Genomic DNA, 25167 nt, shown 5'->3' on the forward strand with positions numbered 1-25167 from the left:
AGCCCACCTGATGCATACGTGGTACCATGGTATACGATTGGTAAGGGTATATTCCTGTGAGAGTGCCTTTAAAAGCAAGAGGAGGATTATCTGTGCTTAACATAAGAGTATAAATAGACTCAGAAGTAAAAGACCCTGGTAGAAAAGTGTAGTTGATTAGGAATATATGTAAATGACCCCATGGGCGATGGTATTTCAGCTGCTTTGGTTACACTTGTTCACACGGATCTAGCGCTAGGTGGCTGGCACAGCTTCTGGGCTCAAAGACCAAAACTCGCAGCCCTGGGACACCTTTGTCTCCCAGGTGTCACATTGTGCTCATGCCATTCCGTGTTTTCCCCCTTCAGAACTGCCACGGGCACATGTGCACATACACATTGATACACAAACTGTGTATTTATATTCTCATGTAAATACAGTGTTGAAAATAATGTAATACTGACTCGTTACCCCTGGACCAACAACTGAATGTGAAATGTGGTTACCTGCAGAAGTACTCTCAGTCACTGAGTAACAGCTGTGGGATGTGAGCGCCTCTCTCTCAGTAAGGCACGTTGGGGAAGTATTGAGCAACATGTGCTTTGCCGGGATGGAACCTTCAGTCTTTCAATTGTAAGAAATAACAACTGCTACCCTTTGGCTCTGTTACGTAGACTTTAATATGACGTACATTACATCTCCAGGTTTTACTTGCCTGCAAACAAACGCCTTTTTGCAGATGTGATGCAAGAAATGGTGCAGATGGCTGAACCTTCAGAGTGGCTTTCGATCCTGCCTCACACATAACAGCAGTGCTGTGTTTGAGACAAGCTACCACTTAATGGTTTGAGTACAGTTTTTGCTGTCCTGGGTAGCCAGTGTCAATAAAATTTTTCAGCATTCCTTTGTCTGTTTTACTTACAGCTGGTTAACAGGACACTATAAGCTGCTGTCCCCTTCCAGCAAAGACAGGTCCTCTATCTAGAGCTGTGCAGTATTAACTGCTTGAATGAAAGACAGCAACTTCTACAGAATGTAATGAATTAATGGGACAGCTTTGTTGAAAGGGAAAAATATCAGCAAAATGTGTTGATTTACTTTTTTCTCTTCTGACAAGAGAAAAAGGAAGTTGACATAATATAATCCAGGAATTGCGTGCTCGTTGGGTGAGGTGTGATTTGGTTGCGTTCTTCATGTTTACAAAATCAGATATTTTTTCTGGCCCTAGTAAAGGCTGCATACCTTGAAAATGAGAGAACGTAAAACTCAGGAGCCTTTTTTGTTCAGGCTTCTAGTCAAAGGGTGGAAAATGTCTGATCAATGGGAGGAGGGGAAGGAAATCCTTAAGTATGGGAGCAGGAGGGGAGCCAGCATTAAATGGTTCACTTAAATAAAGTACATATTGTTGTGAAAGGGGAAGGGGCGGACAAAAAAGCACCTGGAAAAAGGCAGCAGGACAAATGTTGCCTGTTTTAAGTACTGAGTAAAGGTTCAGTCCCAGAAGCACAATATTTTGGGAAGAATAAGGAACAGAAGAGTAGAGTCTTGTTATGACAGAACTCAAACCTAAAAATAAACTCAGGTGTGCTTAGCTGGAAACTTTTTTTGGAGGAGGGGTAATGGGGAAGCTGAGCCCTTCCACCTTGAAAAAAACTGAGGAAATGACCTACCCTCATCTTAAGGGGGATGGCACGAAAGCACTGATGGTGGTAAAGGTAAATCCATGATGGTGCGACTCGGTCTGCTTCAACGCTTGCTTAAGTGGCTACATTCCTGCTACTAGTAGCAAGCATTTTGGGTTTTCTTACTTTAACATTAGCTGCTACCAAGGGTAGTCGATTGTCTGCTCCCTCAGTCCTGCAGCAACAAGCAGTGTAGGACTTACCTCTGTCCTGTTCATGGCATGACTGGTGTGCAGCACCCGGGGTAGTTGGACAGGCTGGGAGGCAGCGGTGGTAGTGACGCAGCAGCGTGGAACATGTTGGCATGCAGCAGGGACAAAAAGCAACTGCTGCTGGGCTGTCCCGGTGGTGCGGTTTTTGCCAGTCTTTTTAGTAGGCTTCTATATTGGGAAGGAGTTTGAAGGGAAAGACATTGACTGGGAAAGCAGTTGTTTAAAGGGCAGAATGTCTAGGTCTACACCCTCACCATTCCCCATTAAAAAAAAAAAAAAAAGCAAAAAAAAAAGTGCCAAATATCTTCATCAATGGACTCAGCTATTTAAGCTTAAAGCACGCAGCGTCTTTGTAAGCCCAGCCTTAACTTAGGTTAACTAGAACCAGTTATTTCGGTTTAACTATATATGTGTATAAATATATATATGTATTGGGTAAGAGTATTCCAACAATTCAAGTACAATTACCATTATTTTCTGAAGTGAGTCCTCTGAAATGCAGAGCCAAAGCTTATTTTTGAAATCAGAAAAAAAATGTGAAAGATTCATGCTTTAATTAAAATTTCACAGGCAGGTGAGATTCTCATTATTTTTAAGAGCACAGAAGAGTCAAAATTGTACAAATATGGTTTTGTTCTGACATTCATTTTAGAATGCTAGAAATAAAGGTGAGAAAACAAACTTCTGATTATTATTTTTAATTTTACACAATTCAGGTTTACAATTTTCACTATTCAATATTTTGTATAAAACCAAATACAATATGCAATATTTTCAAATGACACACAAATGCATATTGAACTACTTGATATTACAAGATAATATGAAGCTTTATCTTAAAAATACCTTCAGCAAAATAAACTCCCATTCTGTCAATCCAAGTTAAAAAAATATGATTAGAAATATACAATTTAAAAATAATCAGGATGAACAGTACTGATTAGTCAAGGACTTCTAGATCTTGATAGTCTGTACATGGGTTTACACAAGACAAACAGTCTGCAAACCATTAATATAAAAACTGCAGTGCAACAAACTGGTGAATATCACTTGTAATTTTTTTTTCTCCATTTTAATGCATGAGTCTCTACAAATCTTATTTAAAATAAAAAAATAAAAGCAGCACTTCCTCTGTTGTCCTGGGGCAAAAGGACAAGGTCTGATGCTGTAATGGAAGCTAGCAATTTGATCTAAGATAATACAGCTTTTGAGTATGTTGCATACTTTTGAACATCATGGAAGAATTCATTTCTCATGTATTTGAAAGAAGAAAGAGAATTTTTGTAAGTTTAACCAAAACTCCTTATCGATAACAGCAGAAATAACTTCCTTCAGTTGCTCTGTTGCACTGCTGCCATGCACATTTAATTTTGGCACACGGTATGTCACAATTCAAAACAGATTTGGAACCCAAGGACTCCATCACCCACACCTATTCCTTATGCTTGTACTTAAGACAGCTTTGGTATGGTACAATAAAAATACAAGACAAAGTATTAAAAATTCATACAAACTAACAGACACAATTAGATGGGACACAATGAGGTAATGGGTTAATTCACCATATAAGGCTGTTTGGAGAGTTCCAATGTAAAATGTTTGACAGTTTTGTGTTTCTCACCACGGTAACTAGCAGTGGAAGGGGTAGCCTGAAACACATTCATGCCAAACATGAAGTTTTGGTTTAGCTAGAGTTGCTGTGGTGTCTGTTTGTGCACTTATTTTATGCAAATTTCTTCTGATGAACCTGAAAGTGCTAGTGGCATTGCTGGTTACTTTAAAAAAGGGAAATTCCAATTTGGAATTTTGAAGGGGTATTTTTACATTAAAAATCAGTTCATCTGAGAGATGTGCAAAGCCAAACAAATACTAATGAAATTTTTGTTTAGCTCTCACCGCACTAGTTTCATACATATTTTTTTCTGCCTGAAAAGACTTAAAATTGGTTTACTGATCATATTCTCAAGATGATAGTTTTCCTCAAAAAAAAAAATCGTATTTGCACAACATATTTGTTATTGTGACCAACTGTACTTCCCCTTTAGGGCAAGGGGCCAAAAAGAAAAAAGAAAATAAAAAGAAAACTTTAATCTTTTTATCAGGGTGAATTCATTCTTTTAGGTGTGCTTCACCTAGAAGAGAGTGGAGGTGAGGGTGATGATTAAGTGGTAAACCAAAAATATTTAGGGTCTAAGCTTCAGTGCTTGCACCATGCAAGCCTTCCCTGTTCTCTTGGTATTCATATTCGAAAAGCTGTAGTACCCAAACTCACAGATGCTATCTGTAAGCTCACATACATTTTATATCCTGCCTCCCCTCCAACTCATGGTGCACTGTTCTGCCACAAAAAAAGTATTCAAACCAATGTGTGGTTATTCACAGTGGCATTGAGAAACTACCAGCATAACAGAAAACTTCCTTTTATTTAAAGAGGCTGGAACTAGTCACTGTTCCTGCCTATTTACATTCATTGAAAGAAAATTCTCCCCCTTGCAAAGGTAATCCGTATCTTTTAAAAACTCTGTTGCTAACTCTCCAGATGTAGTTTTCAACTCCTTTCTACTACAAGAGTTACCAAATCAAGAGAGAACTGTATTCTATTTAAGGCTATGTGGTACCAGTCCTCGTCTAAGGGACATGCAGCTATGAACTTCCAGCTGGCAGACAAGGATGAATTGCTGCAAAGCAAGCCTTTGAGATTTCATAGTGTGAAAAGTGGTAAAGAAAAAAGGCTGCCAGTGTTTGAAGACAGTCTTGTAGTGGATGAAAATCTCAGCCTCAGATTGCTCTAAAACTTACACCGCTTTTAACTGAGAGGTAAGCTGTAGTTTTTAATGTGTTATAATTAGATGTTAATAATTATACCTGCCCCTGAGTTCCACTACCAATCTCAGATGTACAGCAAGCTTATTTTTCCTTTTTTTTTCTTTTTTTTTTTTTTAAGGTGCTGCACTCATTAGGTGTCTTCAAGCTAAAAAAAAAAAAAAAAAAAAAACAACAGTGACATTCATAAGTTATTAAATGTACCAATAAAACCTGGGGGAAAAAAAAAAGTCTTACCTTTCAGGTACAGTTATCTAAAGTCTCACTTAAAAGACTTGAAGATATGAAAAGAAACAGTAATGACATTTCAGTATGACAGCACTGCTTTAAATGGTAAGCTGTTTTTCTTCCCTATTAAAATCATACCAGATTTAAAGCAATTCCTATTAGGTAAAAGAACCAGTGGTTGTGAACAATTAAAAAACTCATTACTATTAAAAGCAACATAATTGCTTTCTTAGTTTTGTTTTTTTTTTTTGTTTTGTTTTTTATCTTCATAACTGAAGAGAAGAAAAAAAACTTTGAAAATAAAGCACTCTTTGGTGGACAATAGTTACTGTGTTCTCAACACTGCGGCTTCATAAAAAAATGTCAAAGTAAGAAAGAATAGCCAATTAACGCAGGAGAGTACCCATACTATAAGTAAAAAGCCTTTGTGGTTGAGTTTCAGTCTCAAGTGGAGACTTGAGCCCAGTCTGAATGAACAACACAGATATATATTTAAAAACTCCCACCATCTTTTCACTTCTGGTGGTCAGCAGCTATAAGTGATTGCCATCACAATTTATACACATGCATCATATATACTAGGAAGCCCTCTTTATAATAGAGAACTTACATATTTACACCTGAGTCTGAATTTACACAGATTTTGTTGGCATTGTTTGAGGAAGTGTTAGCAATTAGGAAACTGTCTATTGGGCATGTTGACAGTTCATTTTATTCTACAAGTACGAAGGAGTTCCTTCTGCTTAACCTTTGCTGAGAAATGAAGCCAAGGTCATCTTCCTAGAATTGCATCAAGTCTGTTATAGTTGTATCCCCTTCATTCCTGGATATCCCCTTTCAATACTGGTTGCTTGTTTGAAATTTAACGCAATACTGTTCTAGTCCTTGGGATGGACTGGCTGCTGAAATAAAACATATTTGAGGAAAAAAATTAAATACGCACTAAAAAAACATTTCAAGTAAACATTGCTGACAAGAAAAAAATGAGCAAACGTTACATCAAAAAAAGGAACAGGAGATAAATGTCACTGCATTTAGTAACATAGCAATACCGGTTGTAAATAAAGCACAGACTGGTCTGATCATAGACAGTAGAAAGAAAGGGTCAGTTTCATACAGAAAAACAAAGGATTCAAAGTACCATACAATCATTAATCGCAATTGCTGTAAAGCACTCTTTTTCCTTTTCTCCCTCTGAACTATCAGACTGTAGGAAAGAAACAGTAAAGTAGAAAGAATAATAAAGAAACATTTATTTAGAACTAGATTTAGATTACATTCAGATAAGCTCCAAAATTCTGCAAGCAATTTTCAGTGTTTGAACAAGAGTGCAGAAGGCTGCTTTACAATTCCAAGCAAAGCAAAGGCATATGAGATTTTAAAAGCATACTCCTCTTTGTTAGTTTTTATGATAAGCCTTTCTGGTTAAAAGAAGTAAATGAAACTAAATGATGTGGCTTTCACACGTTTTCTCCTGTCCCCCAGTTATTTCTTCTTGTAATAACTTGACCTCTGTTTCCTTAAACACCTCTCTACCTATCAAAATTCCTTCACAGTTCAAGATTTCACTTCTAACCAATTACTAATTACATCCGTAATCCTACACCTATAATGTGTGATAATACAGAAAATACCATTTCAGTTGTTTGGGAATTTTTGAAGTACCTATATGAAAGGGGAACACTGTTGGCCAGGATGCATAGGGTTCTTGTCCTGGCACAAGCACAGGTTGGGCATGCATTTCTGCCAGTCCAGCTGTTAAGTGAGGATGCTATTCCAGTTGGGGATCTTTCGGATCGAGCATGGACAATGATGTTAAGGGTTAAGATTTTAGGATTGCTCTTCCATCTTATATACTTTTCCAGCTGAAATAGCACATTGTTCCATCTACTAAAAGCGATTTAGTATCAAGAAAGTGAGGAGGGAAGAAGGAGAGGAAAATGATGCAGCTGTCCTTAGCATGATCTGGTGTATGCATCTTGCTAAAATACAACTTCTGACTTCTCAGTAACTGGGAGATCTACAAGGGACACATCCTAACTGAGAAACAAGAATAGATCTGGGGCATCCATGGAAAAAGACTGTGAAGAATACTTCAGTAATGCGATTTCTTGCAGTTCAATGACAGTGTTATTTCAGTCACAAGAGACAACGTGTTGCATCCACCGGTACTCGTCTTTTGTAGATGGCAGGTGACATCTAGAGATGTTCCACAAAGGAAACACGATGAACATTATTAATAGTATTTAAACTCTCTCAGATTCCTCAGCAAAACCAGAATAGGGTATTATTAGCTGCAAAGAGCTGTTTTGGCTAAAGAACCACAGTGGGGTCGCTTTATACGATAGTGTCTCCAACAGTCTGAAGGATGAAATTGTAGATGCATTACTCAGCTCTGCAGATCATACTGCATTAGGATGGGTCACAAATGTGATTCATCTACAGTAAGAACTGTGTAAAATGACCTAGAGCATCATCAAATAAGATTCATATAAAAACACTGCAAGATGTTTTCACTGGAATGCATCAGACAGACAAGAAAACAGAAGTATAAAGGCCTACATCAATGTCAGAAGTTCAGAAAAGGCAACAGGACCTCGACAAAGATGGATGTTGGTTAGGACATGAATTCTATTTTTTAACAGTAATTATTATCCTCTACCTTGCATTCTATTTGATCTGGAATAGGTCAATTTGAAATAATGCAAATTCACAGACTTCAAGAAGTTTGTATAAGCTTCAAGTGAATAGACATGGGAAAAAAAGAAAGGAAGGCTTAAAAAAGAGTGATGTTTTGCCAAATGCTACAAGAAAAATGAAAGGACACCTGCAGGATTAATAGTGAGGTACTAAATTGGAAGTCCATGAAATTATACAGTCACACTGCAGTAGCCTTTAGAGGCACCACAACCCAATAAGCCCTCTCAGATAAGAGGATAATTAAGAACTTCAGAACTGTGACAATAAGTATTTAGGACTACTTTGATTATTTGATCCAAGCATAAACTTACTGACATTCTTTGATCCCAAAAATTAGAAGACACAGTACACAGACTGAAATATTTGGGGTAGAAGCTTTTGAAAATACATTAAAATATAAAATGCTTTATGAAGTTTGAGAAGATTTAAAATCTCATCTTTCATTTAAAACCTGAAATCTTCTGTTAACTTTATTTTAGGGATACTGTTTCCTCCTAGGGATGGGTAGACTCATCTCACACAACACAAACATCTACGTGAAGGTATGCTTTTCAGGAACTAAACATCTCTGTTCAGTTACACATCTGCATGTGTACATCTACCAGGAGTTGCAAGTAGCTTAAAACTGGAGAGGCATGAAGAACAAAAAAAGCTGTCAGAATCCCATTGGTCTGTCTGACATGGAGAAAACAATGCAGAATGTAGACAAACCTCTGTGAAGGAGCTAAGGTATTTAGTGAAGCACACATTTCAGGAAAGATAAAGTATTTCTTATGTATTGTACTATGAATCAAAACATAATTCATAAAATTCATATGGCTGCTGTTGAGAATTCTGACTAGCATATTCCTTCAGACTGCTATTCATTAGACTATTTCCTTTGCCCAATAGAGGGGATTTTTTGTAACTTCCATTACCTGCAAAAAAGGATGAGGCTGGGGAAAGAAGAGCTTTTTAGGGAAAAAAACTGCCCAAGAATCTGGAATTTTAAGCAATATTTATAAAGTGAGCCACATAACAAGCTTTTCTTTCTTTTTTTTTTTTTTTTTTTTCTTCTCTTTTTGTTATTCACCACCTTTTCTCTTCCCACAAAAAACATCTCTTCATCACCTGGTAGGTCCATTCAAAAGTTTTTCACTACAAGCCTAAGTCAGATTCTGGTCATTTGAAGCCACTGAAAATTACTTGAAAGTTGTATCCAGTTACATTCTCGGGCTCATCTTTGATAATGCTTTGGAAAGCTGCAGTAGAGGGGCATGAATGCACACATATGTGGACTGAACAGGTTCGGTCCAGATTACCACTGATACTCTCATTACAAAATCTCATATCCACATGCATGTACATTTTAGACACTTCACCTACCTGCCACCAGATTCTTCCTAATATTGCATTTCAGTAGTCCACGTCAAATTTAATTCCTCTTAGTGCTGACTTAGCATGCTAACTAATGCTTAATGCTGTGAACTTTTCTGCCTCTGACTCCAGGCAGATGTTTGGTAATGAAAGGCTTTTTTGTTCCCCAAATCCCTCACCTTCAGGAATTCTTGTTGACATTAGGAATTACAACATAAAATTCCAAAAGTTGAAAGGCTCAGCAGCATATGCAAATCCCTTAAGATTTAAGGTTCCATGTATTCTCAATACATGACATAAACCATAAAATTGCTTCACGTTTCTCACTGCTAGAAGGAGTCAGACTGTGGCAGAAACCCCTATCAGCAATGGATACAACAGCTCAAAGTATTTGTCTACAGAAAAATTACTGGATCTTTAAAGAGGTTAACTCTCACCTTTTTAAGTTTTTTTTTCTTGTAGCAGACCTGGTAGTTCTTTTAGTAATGTCTGTATTGTCAGAAATGCTAGGTTCAGAGGTTTTATTTTTCTGAACACTGGACTGTGGAATTACTCTGAAAAGGGTAGGAAAAAAGAGAGATTATATAACCTGAAAGTTTCTAGGAAAATACCAAAAAGAGTATGTTACAGTTGCAGCAGAGATAATAAGCATCAGTTAGCTTTTCAAAAATCATTCTGAAAAGCAAACTGTTCTGCCTGAAACACAGCCTTCTCTTTATAATGTCATTATAATAATAGTAATACAAGTCCGTTTTATTAGGAATAGAAATGGGTTTTGGTTGGTTGGTTTTTTTTGTTTTGTTTTGTTTTTTTTTTTTTTTTAATCTTTCAAAGAATAGATCAAATAATAAATTGTAATTCTCTTTTAGGTTTTTGGAGGACAAAAAAAGTTAAACACCTTAAGTTACTGCAACAACAGGAAAAAAAAAAGGAGCAAATCTGAAGTATGCAACAAAAACAAATGTTATTTTTCAGACTAACATAGAGGAATTCGGAAAAACAAAAACAAAAATAACAAGTAATTCAATTTGTGAAGATCAGAGTCTAAATCTCCTGCAGTTAACCATGTTACACATGTTGACAGAGCAGGCTGGGGAAAGAATACTGAAAATGCTGGTATTCTGCTCTTACAGGGAATAACTACACCATACTCAAGGTTCAGCTTTGCATGCTAGTTGTGCTAAGAAGATCCTCTTGAAGACTCTTGAGCAATGTATTGACTGTTTCCTAAAGAGGCAGATAAATCCATGTGTTCTTTATAGTGTCAACACCAATAACAAAGGAACTGAACTACAGGTTATGAAATGGAAGTAACTATTTTAAGCCACCATGCAACTGGTTTGCAGGGAAACCACATTCTCTGTATTCCTAAATAATTGTAGTAAAATTATAATCCTATGGAAAGAAAGTGACAACTTGCCTGTGGAGTCCAGCAATATATATATTTAGTGCAACATTTAATTGGCCTATTTTCTAGTCCATCTGTGCAAATTTCCAACTATAAAAATGTGCATTGTTTTAGAGATTCATGTAATGCAGGGATTCATTCTTTTTTTTTTTTTCCCCTGTAGCTATTAGCAGACCAATTCTCAGTGGCTTCACCGAGTCCATCTCTGCTAGCAAATTGTATTAGATTAGTAATTAAAACCTTCATTAAATTTTATGAACTGTTGTCCAGTTGCTTATTACTCTGAAAAAAATGCTTTCTAAGAATCCTAGATGTGAACATAAAAACATAAGCTCTGTAGCAAAAGTGGACAGGCATATATGGAAGAAATATATATGAGTATTTTCATACTCATGTAACATATTCACTTTTCAAGAGGCAATTACTGAAAACATAAGTGGTAAAAAGAATGTATTTTCACTGTTTTATATAGATTTGATACTAAAAGTAGAATATGTAAGTGTACCTAAGAGAACACAATTTCATCTAAAATCAATTCTGTACTACGTTTCTGAATTTTACAGCAGTAAAATTGATCAGCAACAGTATTTACCACTTACTTCTGTATTGTTTGGGAAATGGGTGACTACATAACCAAAAATTTCATACATGTTCAATTTACATTGGAACAAACATCTTTTAATATTTCAGATTTATAAAACCAAACACCTTGTTTTGCTAAAGTCCAAACTAAACAGTCTTTTCTTCCTCCCGGATAAGATACAAGATTGCAACAGCAAGGACTATTAAAATGCAGAGAAGATTCTATTGCAAACAGTATACAAAGTCAGAGGAATCAGTTATTTGAGAGGCTAAAAATATAGAAGAGATACCTTCAAAGCCATATCATGTTTCAGCAGACAACACAAATTCTTCTAACAAAAATCTGTTTTCCTCGCATGTCCAAGGTGAAAAGGTTCAAAACCTTAAAGTCCACTTTTTAAGTTCTTCTGCTCTTCTAAAGCAAATTGAACAAGTTCTAACACTAAAACTCAAAATTCTCTTTTCAGTGTCACAGTTGTCACACAACATGAACAAATCTGGGCTACTGCACTTTGAACTAAGCTTTGAAAATGTCACCAGTGCTGAAAACAGACCAACCTTCCCTCTGTGCCACTAGCAATTTCCATGACTAAATGAAAAGGTACAAAACCTGCTTACCCCTCTAACTTTTAGTCTTTTAAAATAAAACACGACTGAAGTTTGATACATGCTCGTGTATGAGTGTTTATGCAGGTAGGAATACGTAAAATTTTGTTTTCTCCTTAAACATACATATACAATGTCTCTCTGTATAAAAAGCATGTAATGTATACATAAAAGAAAGCAAAACTTATTGGAAGATGATCTAATTATCTTTCTCTTGCAGTTCATTTTTTCCAGACACCAGAAGTTCAGAAAAGAAGATGAGTATATAGGTTTAAGCCATATATACTGACTAGCATAAACTAAAACACTGAAGTGTTAAGATACCATCTTGCACAAACACTTAAATATTCATCTTTTTGTCATGTCATAGGACAAAAAAGTCACTACTTTCCACAGAATTGTATTTTGTGTGTTCGAAATGAAGAAATTAAATAAGGTTCTAAATGGGAAGGCAAATTATAAAAATAGGCACCATATACAATTTCACTGCAAAACCAAGCCAACCATGACATCCTCCTCTTAAAATTGCTATATTTACCTAAGGGTAGGGAGAGAAGGAGCTGGCTTATGGGATCAGCTCAGAGACAGCTTTAAGCATAGTAGAACTTTAAGATCATGTACTCTTTAGTAGTTATTTTACTTTGATACAATACATCACACAACCAGCCCAAGAGTACAGACTAGCTGAATTCCTGATTAGCAGAATATTTGCTGGAAGATCAGACAGACACGTTCAACTCAGATGAAATTCTAGCCTTCTAAGGCTTACAGCAAGCACCTCAAGGAAAACAGACAAGTTCCCATTTATGCCACTGACATCGTGTTACAACTAAACACACAACTGTCTTGAGACCCAGCTGTCAGCTTTGGAGCAGCAGCGCTGCCATCACAGCTTTTACTGAAGTGCTACCTCATACACGAGAGCTAAGACGCAAAACTAGTTTTAACGCAAGGAATTTTGATCTAGGACACGATTAGAGTAATAGCCTCACTTGAGAGCAGGTTTCATAAATAGATTTTAAAATGAACATGAGATGTGGCTACAGTCGGAGACATCCTCCCAAAATCACAGCACCAAAAAAAAAAAAAAAAAGTTATCCCAAACTATATTACAAAGAGTAAAATTCACAGGGCACCCACCTGACTGCTTTGTAACTGTTCATATAACATAGTATGTCATGTTGCACACCTCAGCAATTAACTCACAGAAGTACCAGAAGAAAGTGTATCTGATGTACACAAACTTTTTCTATTTAATAAAACATGATTTAAAAAAATAAAAAGCAGAGCATTCCCTGAAGACACGCTACAAGATGCTTTAATAGCCACACTATTAAAATAAGTAAACCATGTATGCTAAGAGTCTTTCATTTCCACCTAATCTGTAATGAAAACATCACTCGGTAATTCTGAACCTAATACATTCCCCAACACCACGCTAGTTTGCATACTACTTCTTTTTAAGCTGATGTATTAGTCTTTAAACAAATCAAAGCCTGCTTAAATGGAAAAATGCTGGGTCAGCAGTACCTTCTTGTAAAATGTTCACAAGTCTGTTTAATCATTTAAACTGGGGACACACGTACCCATGACACAAAAAAACAACCCCAAAGCCTGATATAAAAAAAAACAAACAAACAAACAAACAAAAAAAAAAACCAGAAAACTCAAAATGCCAACAAGGCACTACAACCTGGACAAACCAATCCATGTAAAAAAGGTTTTTTAAAACATAATTGATTGCAATATCCTGAAGAGGGTTACAGGGAAGCGAGGCTACACAGAAGGCGGGGGGATTGCACTTGCCTGTTTTATGAGGTCCTGATTTTGGTTTGGACAGAGTTAATTTCTTCATAGTAGCTGGTGCAGTGCTGTGTTTTGGATTTATGACAAAAATAATGTTGGTAACTCACCAGTGTTTTAGCTGATGCAGAGCAGTGCTTGCGCAGAGCCAAAAGCACAATCTCCTTGTGCTGCCCTGCCAGCGAGGAATCTGGGGGTGCACCAGGAGCCAGGAGGGGACACAGCCAGCACAGCTGGCCCAGGCCGACCAAAGGGATGTCCCATAGCATGTGGTGCCATGGGGTAAGGGAGGAGGCAGGGGACATTAGGAGTGATGGTGTTTGTCTTCCCAGGTAAGAGCTAAGCATGACAAGCCCTGCTTGCTTTGCTGGCAGTAGCTGAACACCTGCCTGCCATGGGAAATAGCGAATGAATTCCTTGTCTGGCTTTGCTTGTTTTGCTTGGGCACACAGCTTTTGCCTTACCTAATACACCGTCTTCATCTCAACCTGCAAGTTCTTCCACTTTTACTTTTCCAATTCTCTTCCCCAGCCCCGCTGGGGATGAGTGAGCAAGCTCACAGCTGCGTGGTGCTGAGCCGCCTGCCTGGGTAAACCACTACACCGCCAAATGCAATACTGCTCTGTCCCTCGTCACCTCTCTCTCAGGAGGACTGGCCTGAGTCTTTAGGGTTTTTAGGAAGACTGGCCTGAGACATCTAACACTTTCCTACGTTACCAATAATCAACAAGTGACTTGATGTTCTTCATTCCACAGGGCTTCAGCACACAGGACTGCCAGGCTAGCCAAGACTGATGACTGAATCACTACCCTGATTGATAATTTGATCTGTATAATGGAGAGAACATTAAAATAAAATTTAAAAAAAAGCTTAAAAAAAATAAAAAGCTTTTAAAATAAAAGTAAGTGTTTTGTCTTCCTGGACATAACACAGTGTAATTGTCAATGCTGGATATGACACAGGGGCACCAGTAACCCCATTGCCTGCATAATGACACATTTAACAACATCAATCTATCTTTTCTCTTCCCTTCTAGCAAAGGAGTTTTTAGAAAGAACACACAAAGAGAAGACATCTGAGTGAATCTGATCTTACAGTACAGGAAAATAAAGGATGGATTCTTTCATTTTTTTACAGTAGGTTTTGGTTGTGTTTTTTTTTTTTTTGTCTGCCTTCAGAAATATAAGGCTTGACTTCTGTAAAACATTAAGACAAGAGTTATTCACATATTCAGCATAAAACTTCAGAAACAACTCTTGTGTAAGTACAGTATTGGACAAAGTTAGGTACCAATGGGGAAAAAAAGATTAAAATGACCTCAGATTACACTAATGGGATAACTAAATTGTCCATAACTCCCTCTAATTCTCATTCTTAGTTAAGTCATTTACCTTAGCAGAACTATTTCTATACCTTTTCCATTTTTAGAAGTATGGCTCAGAGGTCAAAGGTGAGGAGGACAGCATCTCCTAACCATAAAGTTCTGACAGGACAGAATTCCTTTTCTTATTCACTACTGTGGCGTGAAACACTTTTCCTGACCTATTTTTTCCTCTAAGAGCACTGAATTTTCAAGTATTCACCCAAAGTAACCATTTTGCTTCCTGGGTGGTGATGGCAGAGTAGCCTCAGGGAAACAAGGTAGCAAGCAGAAGGGAGCTGTTTGGGTTTCCTGGTAGTCCTTCATGCTGTTGAAGTTTTAATTTGGCCAAAAGATGAAAGTTGCCATCTGGCAAAAACATTGCACCTTTTAAGTGAAAGCTAGACACAACAACCACTGCAGCCACTCTGACAGAAGATGGAGAAAAGTAAAAATTGTACTCAAGGAACATGTTTTTAATCCAGCTCCTGAATTTAAGTAACAGAAAAGAAGTGTCAACCTAGTCTCATAAAGCTCTATAAAAATAATTAAGAATGAAAGAAGATGAAACCAGATTGCTTGGGTAAACAAACGTGCATTGTCCTAATACTGCAACCTGTCACATCCTCTGCTATAAGGGGAAAAGTGTCCCATTTTACTGCCTCTTATGGCTTAATACTATAATCCCTTCATAAAAACAAAGACCTACTGCCATTTCTAACAAATTCTAACTCCTGGCATTTCGCATGAGTAAAACCATCCTTTGGGAGATTAAGCACATTTGCAAGTTCATGAATTTCAAAGTAAAATTGAAGCTAACATCTTCACTTGCAATATGCAAAGGAGAGGATCATATTTTAAAACAGCACTTTTTTTCTTTAATAAACATGGTTTTGCTTATTTGCAGAAGCATGCAGAGAAGAAAGGCTTCAAAATTATAAATCATCCTAATTACAAAAGCTCTGCACCTTTTGTATTGCAAGCCAGCCATAAAAATCACTCAGTTATTCCAAATAATATACACAAAAATACAACAAAGCGAGAGCAGTGAAATTTACTCTTGCAACAAAGCCAGTAAGAAACATGGTATGAAAACATGCACTTATGAGACATACTAGACAGAAAGCATGAGCTATTGTAGAGAAATGGAATGGGACACTTACACAGTGGCTCTCTCTCAGGGGGTCCTGATGGTTACTATGTTCTTAAACCATCTAGACAGAATAGCAGGCTGGGAAGAAGGGAGCCACATACAATCCACCAGATGACAATGCTACACAGTGTAGACACCAGCATAGCTAGGAGCCATCTAAAAAAGGGGTTGGAGGGGGAGGAAAAGGTGAACAAAAATTCAAAAGCAAAAGCTATTGGTGCATTTTAGCTTGTTTCAAGTTCTTCAAAAGCATATTGCTCTATAATCTTAAGCCAAGCATTTTCTTTCTTTCTGTGACTATCACAATCCATGCAACCATGACTTGTCAGGTGTATCCATGTGTTACCAGAAGCAAAGCAGTATTTCTGAAATCCTCACTGAAGTCATTTATTTGTTCCAAAGAAAGTCCACATCACTCTTTTGAAAATAAATGCCTTCTAGACCAGTGTATCTCTGACCACTTGTTGCTAACTTCTACGCTGCTTGATCAGCCTGTACTGATAGACCCTACCTCACAATCTTGTGTTTTAATACAGAAACCCTAGATCAGAGCCAGATCAGTTTCTTGTAACAAACAATTTATGTAAGCACCCAGATGGTGAGGATATATTGTCTTCCTGTGTTCGAAAGAGCAAAAGCTAATTCATAATCCCTTTGCCAAAGGTGCAGCATATTGCTCATCAGAACATATACAAAGCATCCATTCACCAAGGCATAAACAGCTTATACAAACAACTTCAACAAACATTAACAAAACATTATACACAAACCCCCTGGGACTTGTTTAAGTCACGCCTCTAGCACAAAAAGACTAATAATTCTCCCAGCTTGTAGTGCTTTTACGTTGCTTGTGTTCGATTTTTTTCCCCTATTTCTCTCTGAAATAAAACTGCATAGAGAACTTCATTCTATTTCGTTTGCTTAGATAAAATTAATCTATTTCACAGCAGAATTAGTTTTTTTTTTTTTTTTTTTTTTTTTTGTTGTTGTTGTTTTCTTTTTATTCTGAACTATGATGGAAAAAAGACTGACAGCTATTCAGGTATGGAAGACTTCTAACCCAGGTAGGGATGCTAAATATGCCTAGTGATATTTTGGTTTAGTAACATTAACTCACAGAATGTAAAAGGTTCTAGATTTGTCACCAAATTACTTCAGTACAAGCTGCAAACACTACAATAACTGATGGAAACAGGAGGAAGGAAATTGCAACTCCTTGTTAGCATCACACCTCCCAGTGCCACAGGGCACACTATGCGAAACTACCAGAAGCTCTTGATCATTTATTTTAATTCTACAGGACTACAAACTACCTAGTTTTAATTAAGGGTGTCCTGTTACAGAATGCTTTGTGGATGGAATAGGTTTTTTTAATAGTTGATAGTCTTTACGCATATTAATACCGTGCCTCTGATTAGACTATCATACAATCAATATTCATTGTGTAGAACATACAGTAAATGAGATATCTCACAAACTTTATTACATGACTTAAATTACTACTTATGAAAGAGTATTATGAAGTAGAAATGAAGGCACTATGTGCCTTAGAAACTAATGTGCAAAGTAGATGGTTTTTAATGTACTACTTGAGTACACTGAGGTCCTGTGTTGTTTTTTTTTTGTGTGTTTTGTATTTTTTTTGTGTGTGTGTTTTGTTGTTTGTTTGCTTTTGGTTTTAATTTCAGTTGGGTACAGTCTTTGTTTTTTATATGTTGTTTATTGTATGACTGCCTTTGTAACTGATGAAAGGAAAAGATTCTTTTTAAACAAAACTGAATTCTTACACAGCAATTAGTGAGGGTTTCCAAAGGCATTCCTTTCCATTCAGCATATTCTTACAATATACCTCTTGCTTATCTAGAAGTCTGAAGACAATTTTTGGTCTTAAAAAAAAAAATCATAGTGAGCTAGAAGTTTTGCAGCAGCATCCCCACAGAAAGGCTGCAAAATAAAAGCCTAGTTGCTTTTGTTCTATGACTCTTTTGGTGTGTTATTTGCAAAAAAATCTGATAGCCACGGGTCACCATTCCTTTCCTAGAAATCAAATGAGGTCTCAGATATGTCTTGCAACTCTTGCATTCTCTGTAGTTTATGTAAGGGTAACCAGAAAGCTTTTACCTATAGTTGGTACAATTTGCAACAGATGCAAACAACTGTTGACTAAAAATTTCCTCTTACAGGTGGTGTTTGTCTAAAACAAAGAGACTAATATACCAGATTCTCAAATAGAACCACAGCCCTTTGTATTTATTCAGTGAAACGCTGCTACTCCCTGCCTTCCAGAGTACCAGCCCTTATCCCAAAGCCCACAAGGTTTAGGGAAAGTTCTCTGAAGACTTGAAAATGAAATAAAGCTAGATTTTTCTTCCAGATATTCTTTTTAAGTAGTTGACCTTACTTCAAAAATGAAAATATACCTTATTTCAGCCAATGAAACACCACCAATTGGAGTTGTATTCCTCTGTTTTTATACTACCACAGGAAGGACAAGGGAATGCTTGCGAATGAACTAGGAATACGTCATTCAGAAATAACCACAAGAACTTGCAGAGCACTGAGCATTGGAATCAAAAAACAACACAGACAACAAGAAATTGAGTAATGCAGTTCTTCAGACAAGTTCTCCTGCCTCCTTAATGCACACCGAGCTACCAGAAGAAAGGTGAATCTCATGCTTGTTTCAAATGAGCAAAAACAGCCTTGCCAACAAACTTTTGGGTGCTACAGCAAGTGTGTGTGAAGAAGAAGATAGAAGTATTTCTGGTATTTATGCATTCAGGAACGGACTTACGTTAGCGGAGATGCAGCTGTTGCTTTTGCTTGCCTTCTACTTTTCAGAGCACGAAGCTTATCACCTTGTGTTATACAGTTTGTTTCATCTTCATCACTATACTAGATAAGTGTAGGGGAAAAAAAGAGGTAAATATAGTCATTTAGAAAATTAACTATTAACCTTACTTTAAATCTTGAACTTAGAATTATCCCAACAAGAAAGTTTGCCAAAGTTTTTCATTCCAGTGAATTACGTGCGTCAGAATGTTGTCTACTTTTAAAACAGTAGAAACACATCTCAAATCTCTGTTTTGGTACAATACAATCATCACTCAAGTACAGCATTTCCCTCCTTCATCTGCCATTTTCACAGTAATACTTTTTTTTTTTTTTTTTTAAGAGACGCTGCAAGAAGTATTACAGAAATTGTAATTACTTAGAAATCAAAAAAGCAAAACACCTTTCACCCCTTCCTGTAAAACACTGAAAGCAATATAACAACCCAAAATACAATTACAGAATTTTTGACAGCAAATTGTATTTTTTTGTTCTAATATTTACTTAATCACAAGATGACAGTAGGACAAGGATATTCCTACCTCACCTGTGTACTGACCTTCATTTTCTGTAACCACTATCCATATCTTTTTTTACTTGCAAATATCTTGGTACAAAAAGGGAAAACAGAAGAAGAATCCAACAAAGTTCTACTGTACCCACAGGTTTGTTCAGAACCTAAGAGATCCTCAAAAGCACTTACAACTTTTACAAAAGCACAATATTCAGATGCTTACCAGTTCAATGTCCTTTCGGATCATTCTCCTGTTTCTAGTATCATTAATTGAAATATCATCCACCCCCGACAGGATTCTTGTTACAGCAATTTTACGGTTTCCTCTCAACTTTGCACGGAAGATATCCCCTTCTGTCCAAAGTTCTGCCTGTTTCCTATCATGGTATAGAAAAATAATCCCCCAAACCAACAAATTAACAACAAAGATTTTAAGGGTACAAAAAAAAAAAAAGAAAAAAAAAAAAAAAAAAAGAAAAAGGCATCTAAATACATTTTTAAGTGTACTTCATCTACTTACTCCATCAGGAAGTGTTGTTGTGGTCCAATCACTGAACCAGGTCTATTTATTCTGATCCAGGCAATAGTTTCAGCAGCTGTCATCCGATAGTGCTTCATAATATAACAGGCAATAAGTGTGCCAGTTCGTCCAAGACCAGCTGTGTAAGATAAAAGAATGGTTTCTTTTATATACTCATTTTCATTTGGAATCTGCTGTAGCTACAGACATTGTTACTCAGACAAATAATTAACTGCCTGTTTTATTAGGCAAACCTATTACTAATAAAACTCAGTAAGTAAAACTTACCTTTTCAATTCTTTTTTTCCCATAGACATGGTTACTAACACATTGTTCACATATTTTTAGTAAGATAACCTTGCAAAGCTAGTGACCTTACAGGTATGTTTACACACACAGACACACATGCACACACAGAGATATACACAAAAATATACAGGCATTACACTAAATAGGCATGTAGATGTTTTTATCTTTTCACAGAATTCTCAAAGCATTTTAACTGCAAATTCATCGTGACTTGCACTAAAACCAGCTGTTCTTCCAATCCTTCCTTTAACTAAACTCTTTTTTTTGGTTCACAAGGAAAACCTACATTTTGCAATAAGCAAGTCCGAGCACTAGCCAACACAGGCTGGAATAATCCAGAATAAGAAAACTTTTTTTTGACACGGCCCTAGAAACAGCACTATTTACCTTGACAAACATGAGAAGGAAGATAGACAGCTCAGTGGCTCCCCCACTCGACCACTTGCTGTAAATGTCAAACCATGCATCAAATCCTCTCATTTAAGAATCCACAGAATAACACACATGTAAACTTCAGTATAGCTGAACAGCCAAGACAACTGCACAGCATTTCCTTTACCTTGCCCAGCTTTAAGAACAGGCTACATCATTCTACTCTTTCTCAAGACTAATAGGAGGCTGAAGACTGTAAGGTAGTCTAGACATTATTAGCATGACAAGTATCAGAGGACATCTTGAACATCTTCATCAGAATGAAAACAAAGCAATTGTACCACTGCTGTGTAATCAATTAAGTGGTATACACAGATTTCACACCTTGGTGGAGAGTAAAAATATGCACTTATGTACAACAGTCAAAAAGCTGTAACACCAACTCTACTTCACAGTATAATCTATTAAAACTATTAAACATGCTGCAAGTGAATGGCAGATCCAGTTAACAAAAATTCAGTCTTTGCAGGTCCCAGGCAAATGCTTTAAGAATTCACCTTTCTCCTTCAATCACACTATTATCAGGTGTGGAAAGGCAAACATAGTTCCTCTAGAACCACAGAAATCGCTCTCTCTCAGAAACCCTCTACACTAGCTGCATTGGGCATGCTCCGAATGCCTGGTCCAAAGAACAGTGCAGCTAGTATAGCTAGTATACTGGTATTTTCAAAAATTTACTATGTATTTATACCACATATTGTCAGAAAGACCTATAAACCTTGCCATAATTGAAATTCCTGCTCAGAAGAATCTTTTGAAAGTCCTAGCACTTCCTAGCAGAAAGAGCTGTTAATATTGGCAAGCTCACTTTCCCCAGCCTCATTCTTGGAAACAGCTGGAAAGATTTTCCTGGAATTTAAAAAATTAGAAGACAAAAAGCAGAATAAAGCACAGACAGAATTTGTAGAGAAAATCTGCTGCTTGGCAATGTTGTCAGTAACTAGATATAACAGAGTTATAGTGGGAAATATCCCAGAAACTGCATAATATATAAGCATTATTTATAATATAAATTGTTTGCACACTATACCTTTGCAGTGAACAGCTATGACACCTTCAGCATTTTCACAAATATTTAGAAATGTTTTAACTATAGTATCACTAGGTGTGCTTCCATCAGCAAAGAATAGGTCAAAATGCTCAAATCCAGCATCTGTGAAACGTTTGGCATCATACATTTTTTTGTTGAGGCGTATTATAGTGGTGACCTTGTGTTTCCTGAAGTATGGGAAATAAGCTTCTGGAGCATGGTGGGGATAGCCTGTTAGAAAAAAAAAAGATGGAAATATAAGGGAAAATAAGGCTCAAACAGAAAATATGTAAATGAAGACTCAAAAGCAATAGAAGAAAACACTTTCAAAATAAAACTCATATTCAACAGAAAGAAATAGACTAACTGAAAATGGAATTTTAACATAAGCACCTAGGTCAGATACAATTAAACCAAGCATTAAAATTTTACTGTCAGGGTTCTTATAAAAGAAAAAGATCCAAGGAAAAAACACACTGTTTCAGGAACAATTTTTAAAGCTTGTTCTTACTGATAACAACCAGCTAAGAAAGCAGTGGGCTTGTGTCCCCCACCTCCTTTTTTAAGCATACCATTTTCAATTTTACTTCTTGAATGAGGTCCACTGAAGGCAATGAATTTGTTTGGTATTATCCAGTTAAAATCTCCATTTTCTGCTCTCTGTCAAGAGAAAATGCTTGGTTTATCATTATCCCTGTATTTTCAGCCTTTTCCTTATTGTTTCAAAATACATGCTAGATAGAAATGATGTACAATTTTTGCCAAAGGAAGCGTGTTAGTTGCCTGCTTTTTATTTCATCAAGAGGATGTCACTTGTTCTGAACCTCACTCCTCTTGTGTACTCCTTTTTCTAAATTACAGCTTTACAACAATGCAGTTGGTGTCCTTCAGATGAAAGGCAACTTCCAAGTTTAAAATGTTTATAGGTTACTAAATTATGACCTCACCTTATTTCTCTTCACTATTTAGATCATGATTTTTTAGATTCTAAAAACACCCGATTTTCTCTTTACAGATAACTAATAATTTTGTATTTCTAACAGTGCACGTAGTCAAATATTGTAGTCTTTTTTATTCATATTAGTTTCCCGTGTCCCCAAGTGAATTTTGTAGTCTTGGAGTTTCCAAGTCCTATCTTCTTCTCCTCAAAAAGTGCTGTTACACCTTTGCCATGAGCTCATATATACATACTTTATTTGCTTTCTGGAAGTCAGATAGACTTGGACTTGTATGCCCTCAAGTTTCTCATCATGATTGCTCAAGAGTATGCAAGACCTAAAAAATGGCCAAGGAACAAATTCCCACTTCCCCATAATTTTTCAGGCTTTAATAAAAATGTGAAAAAAAAAAAAAAGTATTTATTTCAATTCTGGTTTCTGCTTTTACCCCATGTGTGAGGCTGACTATGCTTAAATCTGACTTAATACGCTCTCTCTGACCACGCACTGTTATTTAACGATCATAGTTTAAAGAGGTAAAACAAAAATGAAACCTAATACTACAAAATAAATAGCAGATTATATTATAAACAATTATCTTAGCATTAATAACAGCAAATGAATCAGAAGACTGATACTGAATACTTACCTCATAATGCTCATATTCATTTACATCAAACACATCGAAATTCAGAAAATCACACTGCAAAGCCTAAAATTCAGAATATAACTTTTAACATGACAACACCTTACCAATGAGGGCAGTTTATCACTGTGTTAGTGTACCAAACACCCCTTAATACCTGTTCTACGCTTTACAAGATCTCTTCTTTTGTTTGAAAACATACAGAACAACTGACTCTTGGTGCAAAACAAATTTGTAAATTTTAATGTAAGTGAAGTTAGACAAGAAGGTCTTTCTGTTTGCACTGAATCACTACAAAATTCCATACTAAATAAGTATTGTCTTTTTATTACTGCTATCAGTACAAATTGCCAGTGAAAAATAACTGGCAAAAAATATCTATTTAAAATATGGGTACATTCTGAAGTCTGCATTCAAGCATTATAAATATTTGGTGCATGAATTATATTCTACCTCATTAGAATTCGAATATCTTCACTAATTTAAAATTGGCTATAGACAGACTATGTTCACAGTCCTTAGCAGACATTAGTGTGGTCCCTGATGCCCCATAATTATCCACAGCCATTATATTTAATATAGTATAAAAACGTACACATTTGTGTAACTGGCAGTTTACCCACTTGTAAAGTCAGAAAGAGCAAACACAGACAATCTCAAATCCCCAGATATTTTAAATATTACATTCTAATCTCCTCTTTCACTGTATAGCCCTCTGTGGTTTTCTTTGCTGCTCGCCAGTACTGAAAAGAATAGAAATTCATCACTACTGACAAAGCAGCCGAAGTCAAAAAATGCAAAAAAAAAAACAAACAAAAAAATGAAAATCTGCAAATTTACTCAATAGAAACAACAGTATTTGGTAGAGATGGCCCCCTCCAGCCCCCCCTCAAAAAAAAGTTATGGGATGGAGACCTGCAGAATTCCCCATTTCACATTTCCTTATTCATACAGACAAAAAAGAATGTAAACAGATTTTCCCTGTCCTGAAATGCCACATTATGTAACCACTGTACCGCAATAAGACATTCTATTATGATAATTTGTGGTTAAAAAGCAAACCACATTTTTTAACATTTTAACATTTGTTGTATTTATATTACTGAAGCAAAACTACAAGTCATTAGTACATACTGAAAGTGTCCTGACCCCCACCCGCTCCCCCCAAAAAAATTATCGATAAGTGATTCAAAACCTCCTCCAAAGGAAATATCCAGCCTAAAATGTAGTATCAGAGGGCCATTTGATAAACCTGTCACACAACTCTTACGGATTAGAGCTGCAAATTACTGTCCTGAGAAGATTACCTATATAAAACTCGAAATTTCCTCTTTAAAAACTTTGCTATTTGATTAGATATGATATCAGTTCACTTCTATGGATGCTTTATCTAGAAGTTTTGTTACAATGCATAATACATAATAAGGTAGACAACAATCAGAAAATCTGCTACTGTACAGCTCTATTTGGCTCCTAACTTCCTGAGTCTTCTCTTCTGGCAGAGAAATATTTAACTGACATTTTGCAATAAGAAAATGTTCTACTTACCTTGCTTATTGCATGAAAACAGTCCAGCAACGTTAGATGAAAACTGCAAGTACCAAATGAAGCATCCCTGTAACGTATGACGTCCAAAACTGTTAAATTTTCCGATTTTAATCCATGTGAATGCAATTAAAAGACACTTCTCTAAAACAACTTTAGAAGATAGCTTCAATATAATCTCTATTATAACAAACATAATTGTCAGATAATTATTTCACTTTCCCTGCCTTATAACAATAGTAAGATATAAAATGCATTATGATAACAGATTTAAAACTAAGATTATTCTAGCTATACTTCTCAGAAAAAGTGACATGTTCAATTCACACATCAAAGAACACACATATCTGAAAAACAGAAAGAACGCCTTATGGCAAAAGCTAATGTTTAAATATTTAAAATATACACTCTTAAAAACATTTTCTTCAGAAGTTCATTTGCAAAAAAGTCAAGTTGTAATACACTGCAATTTTTTTCTTCAAATTCCATTTAAAAGAAAAAAGATGCT

General features: G+C 36.2%; 1 protein-coding gene across 7 annotated transcripts in view; it reads right to left on the bottom strand.

Moving 5' to 3' along the window:
• Positions 1 to 2534: 2534 nt before the first annotated feature.
• Positions 2535 to 25167, bottom strand: part of CDC14B (cell division cycle 14B) — a 46260-nt gene continuing 23627 nt past the window's right edge. The window contains exons 6-14 of one of the 7 annotated variants that reach the window (XM_032205484.1): positions 24663 to 24729; positions 23118 to 23180; positions 22103 to 22190; positions 21531 to 21761; positions 19760 to 19898; positions 19463 to 19616; positions 18688 to 18788; positions 15904 to 16049; positions 2535 to 5823 (exon numbers count right to left, since the gene is read on the bottom strand). In XM_032205484.1, coding sequence (XP_032061375.1) covers positions 15938 to 16049; positions 18688 to 18788; positions 19463 to 19616; positions 19760 to 19898; positions 21531 to 21761; positions 22103 to 22190; positions 23118 to 23180; positions 24663 to 24729 — 955 coding nt within the window. In that variant the 3' untranslated portion in view covers positions 2535 to 5823; positions 15904 to 15937. Of the gene's footprint in view, positions 5827 to 9417; positions 9535 to 15903; positions 16050 to 18687; positions 18789 to 19462; positions 19617 to 19759; positions 19899 to 21530; positions 21762 to 22102; positions 22191 to 23117; positions 23181 to 24662; positions 24730 to 25167 lie in introns of those variants that run through there. The other 6 variants (XM_032205482.1, XM_032205480.1, XM_032205479.1 and 3 more) reach the window with 6 other exon arrangements.

Source organism: Aythya fuligula, chromosome Z (genome assembly GCF_009819795.1).
Source record: "Aythya fuligula isolate bAytFul2 chromosome Z, bAytFul2.pri, whole genome shotgun sequence".
NCBI classification, from domain to species: Eukaryota; Metazoa; Chordata; class Aves; order Anseriformes; family Anatidae; genus Aythya; species Aythya fuligula.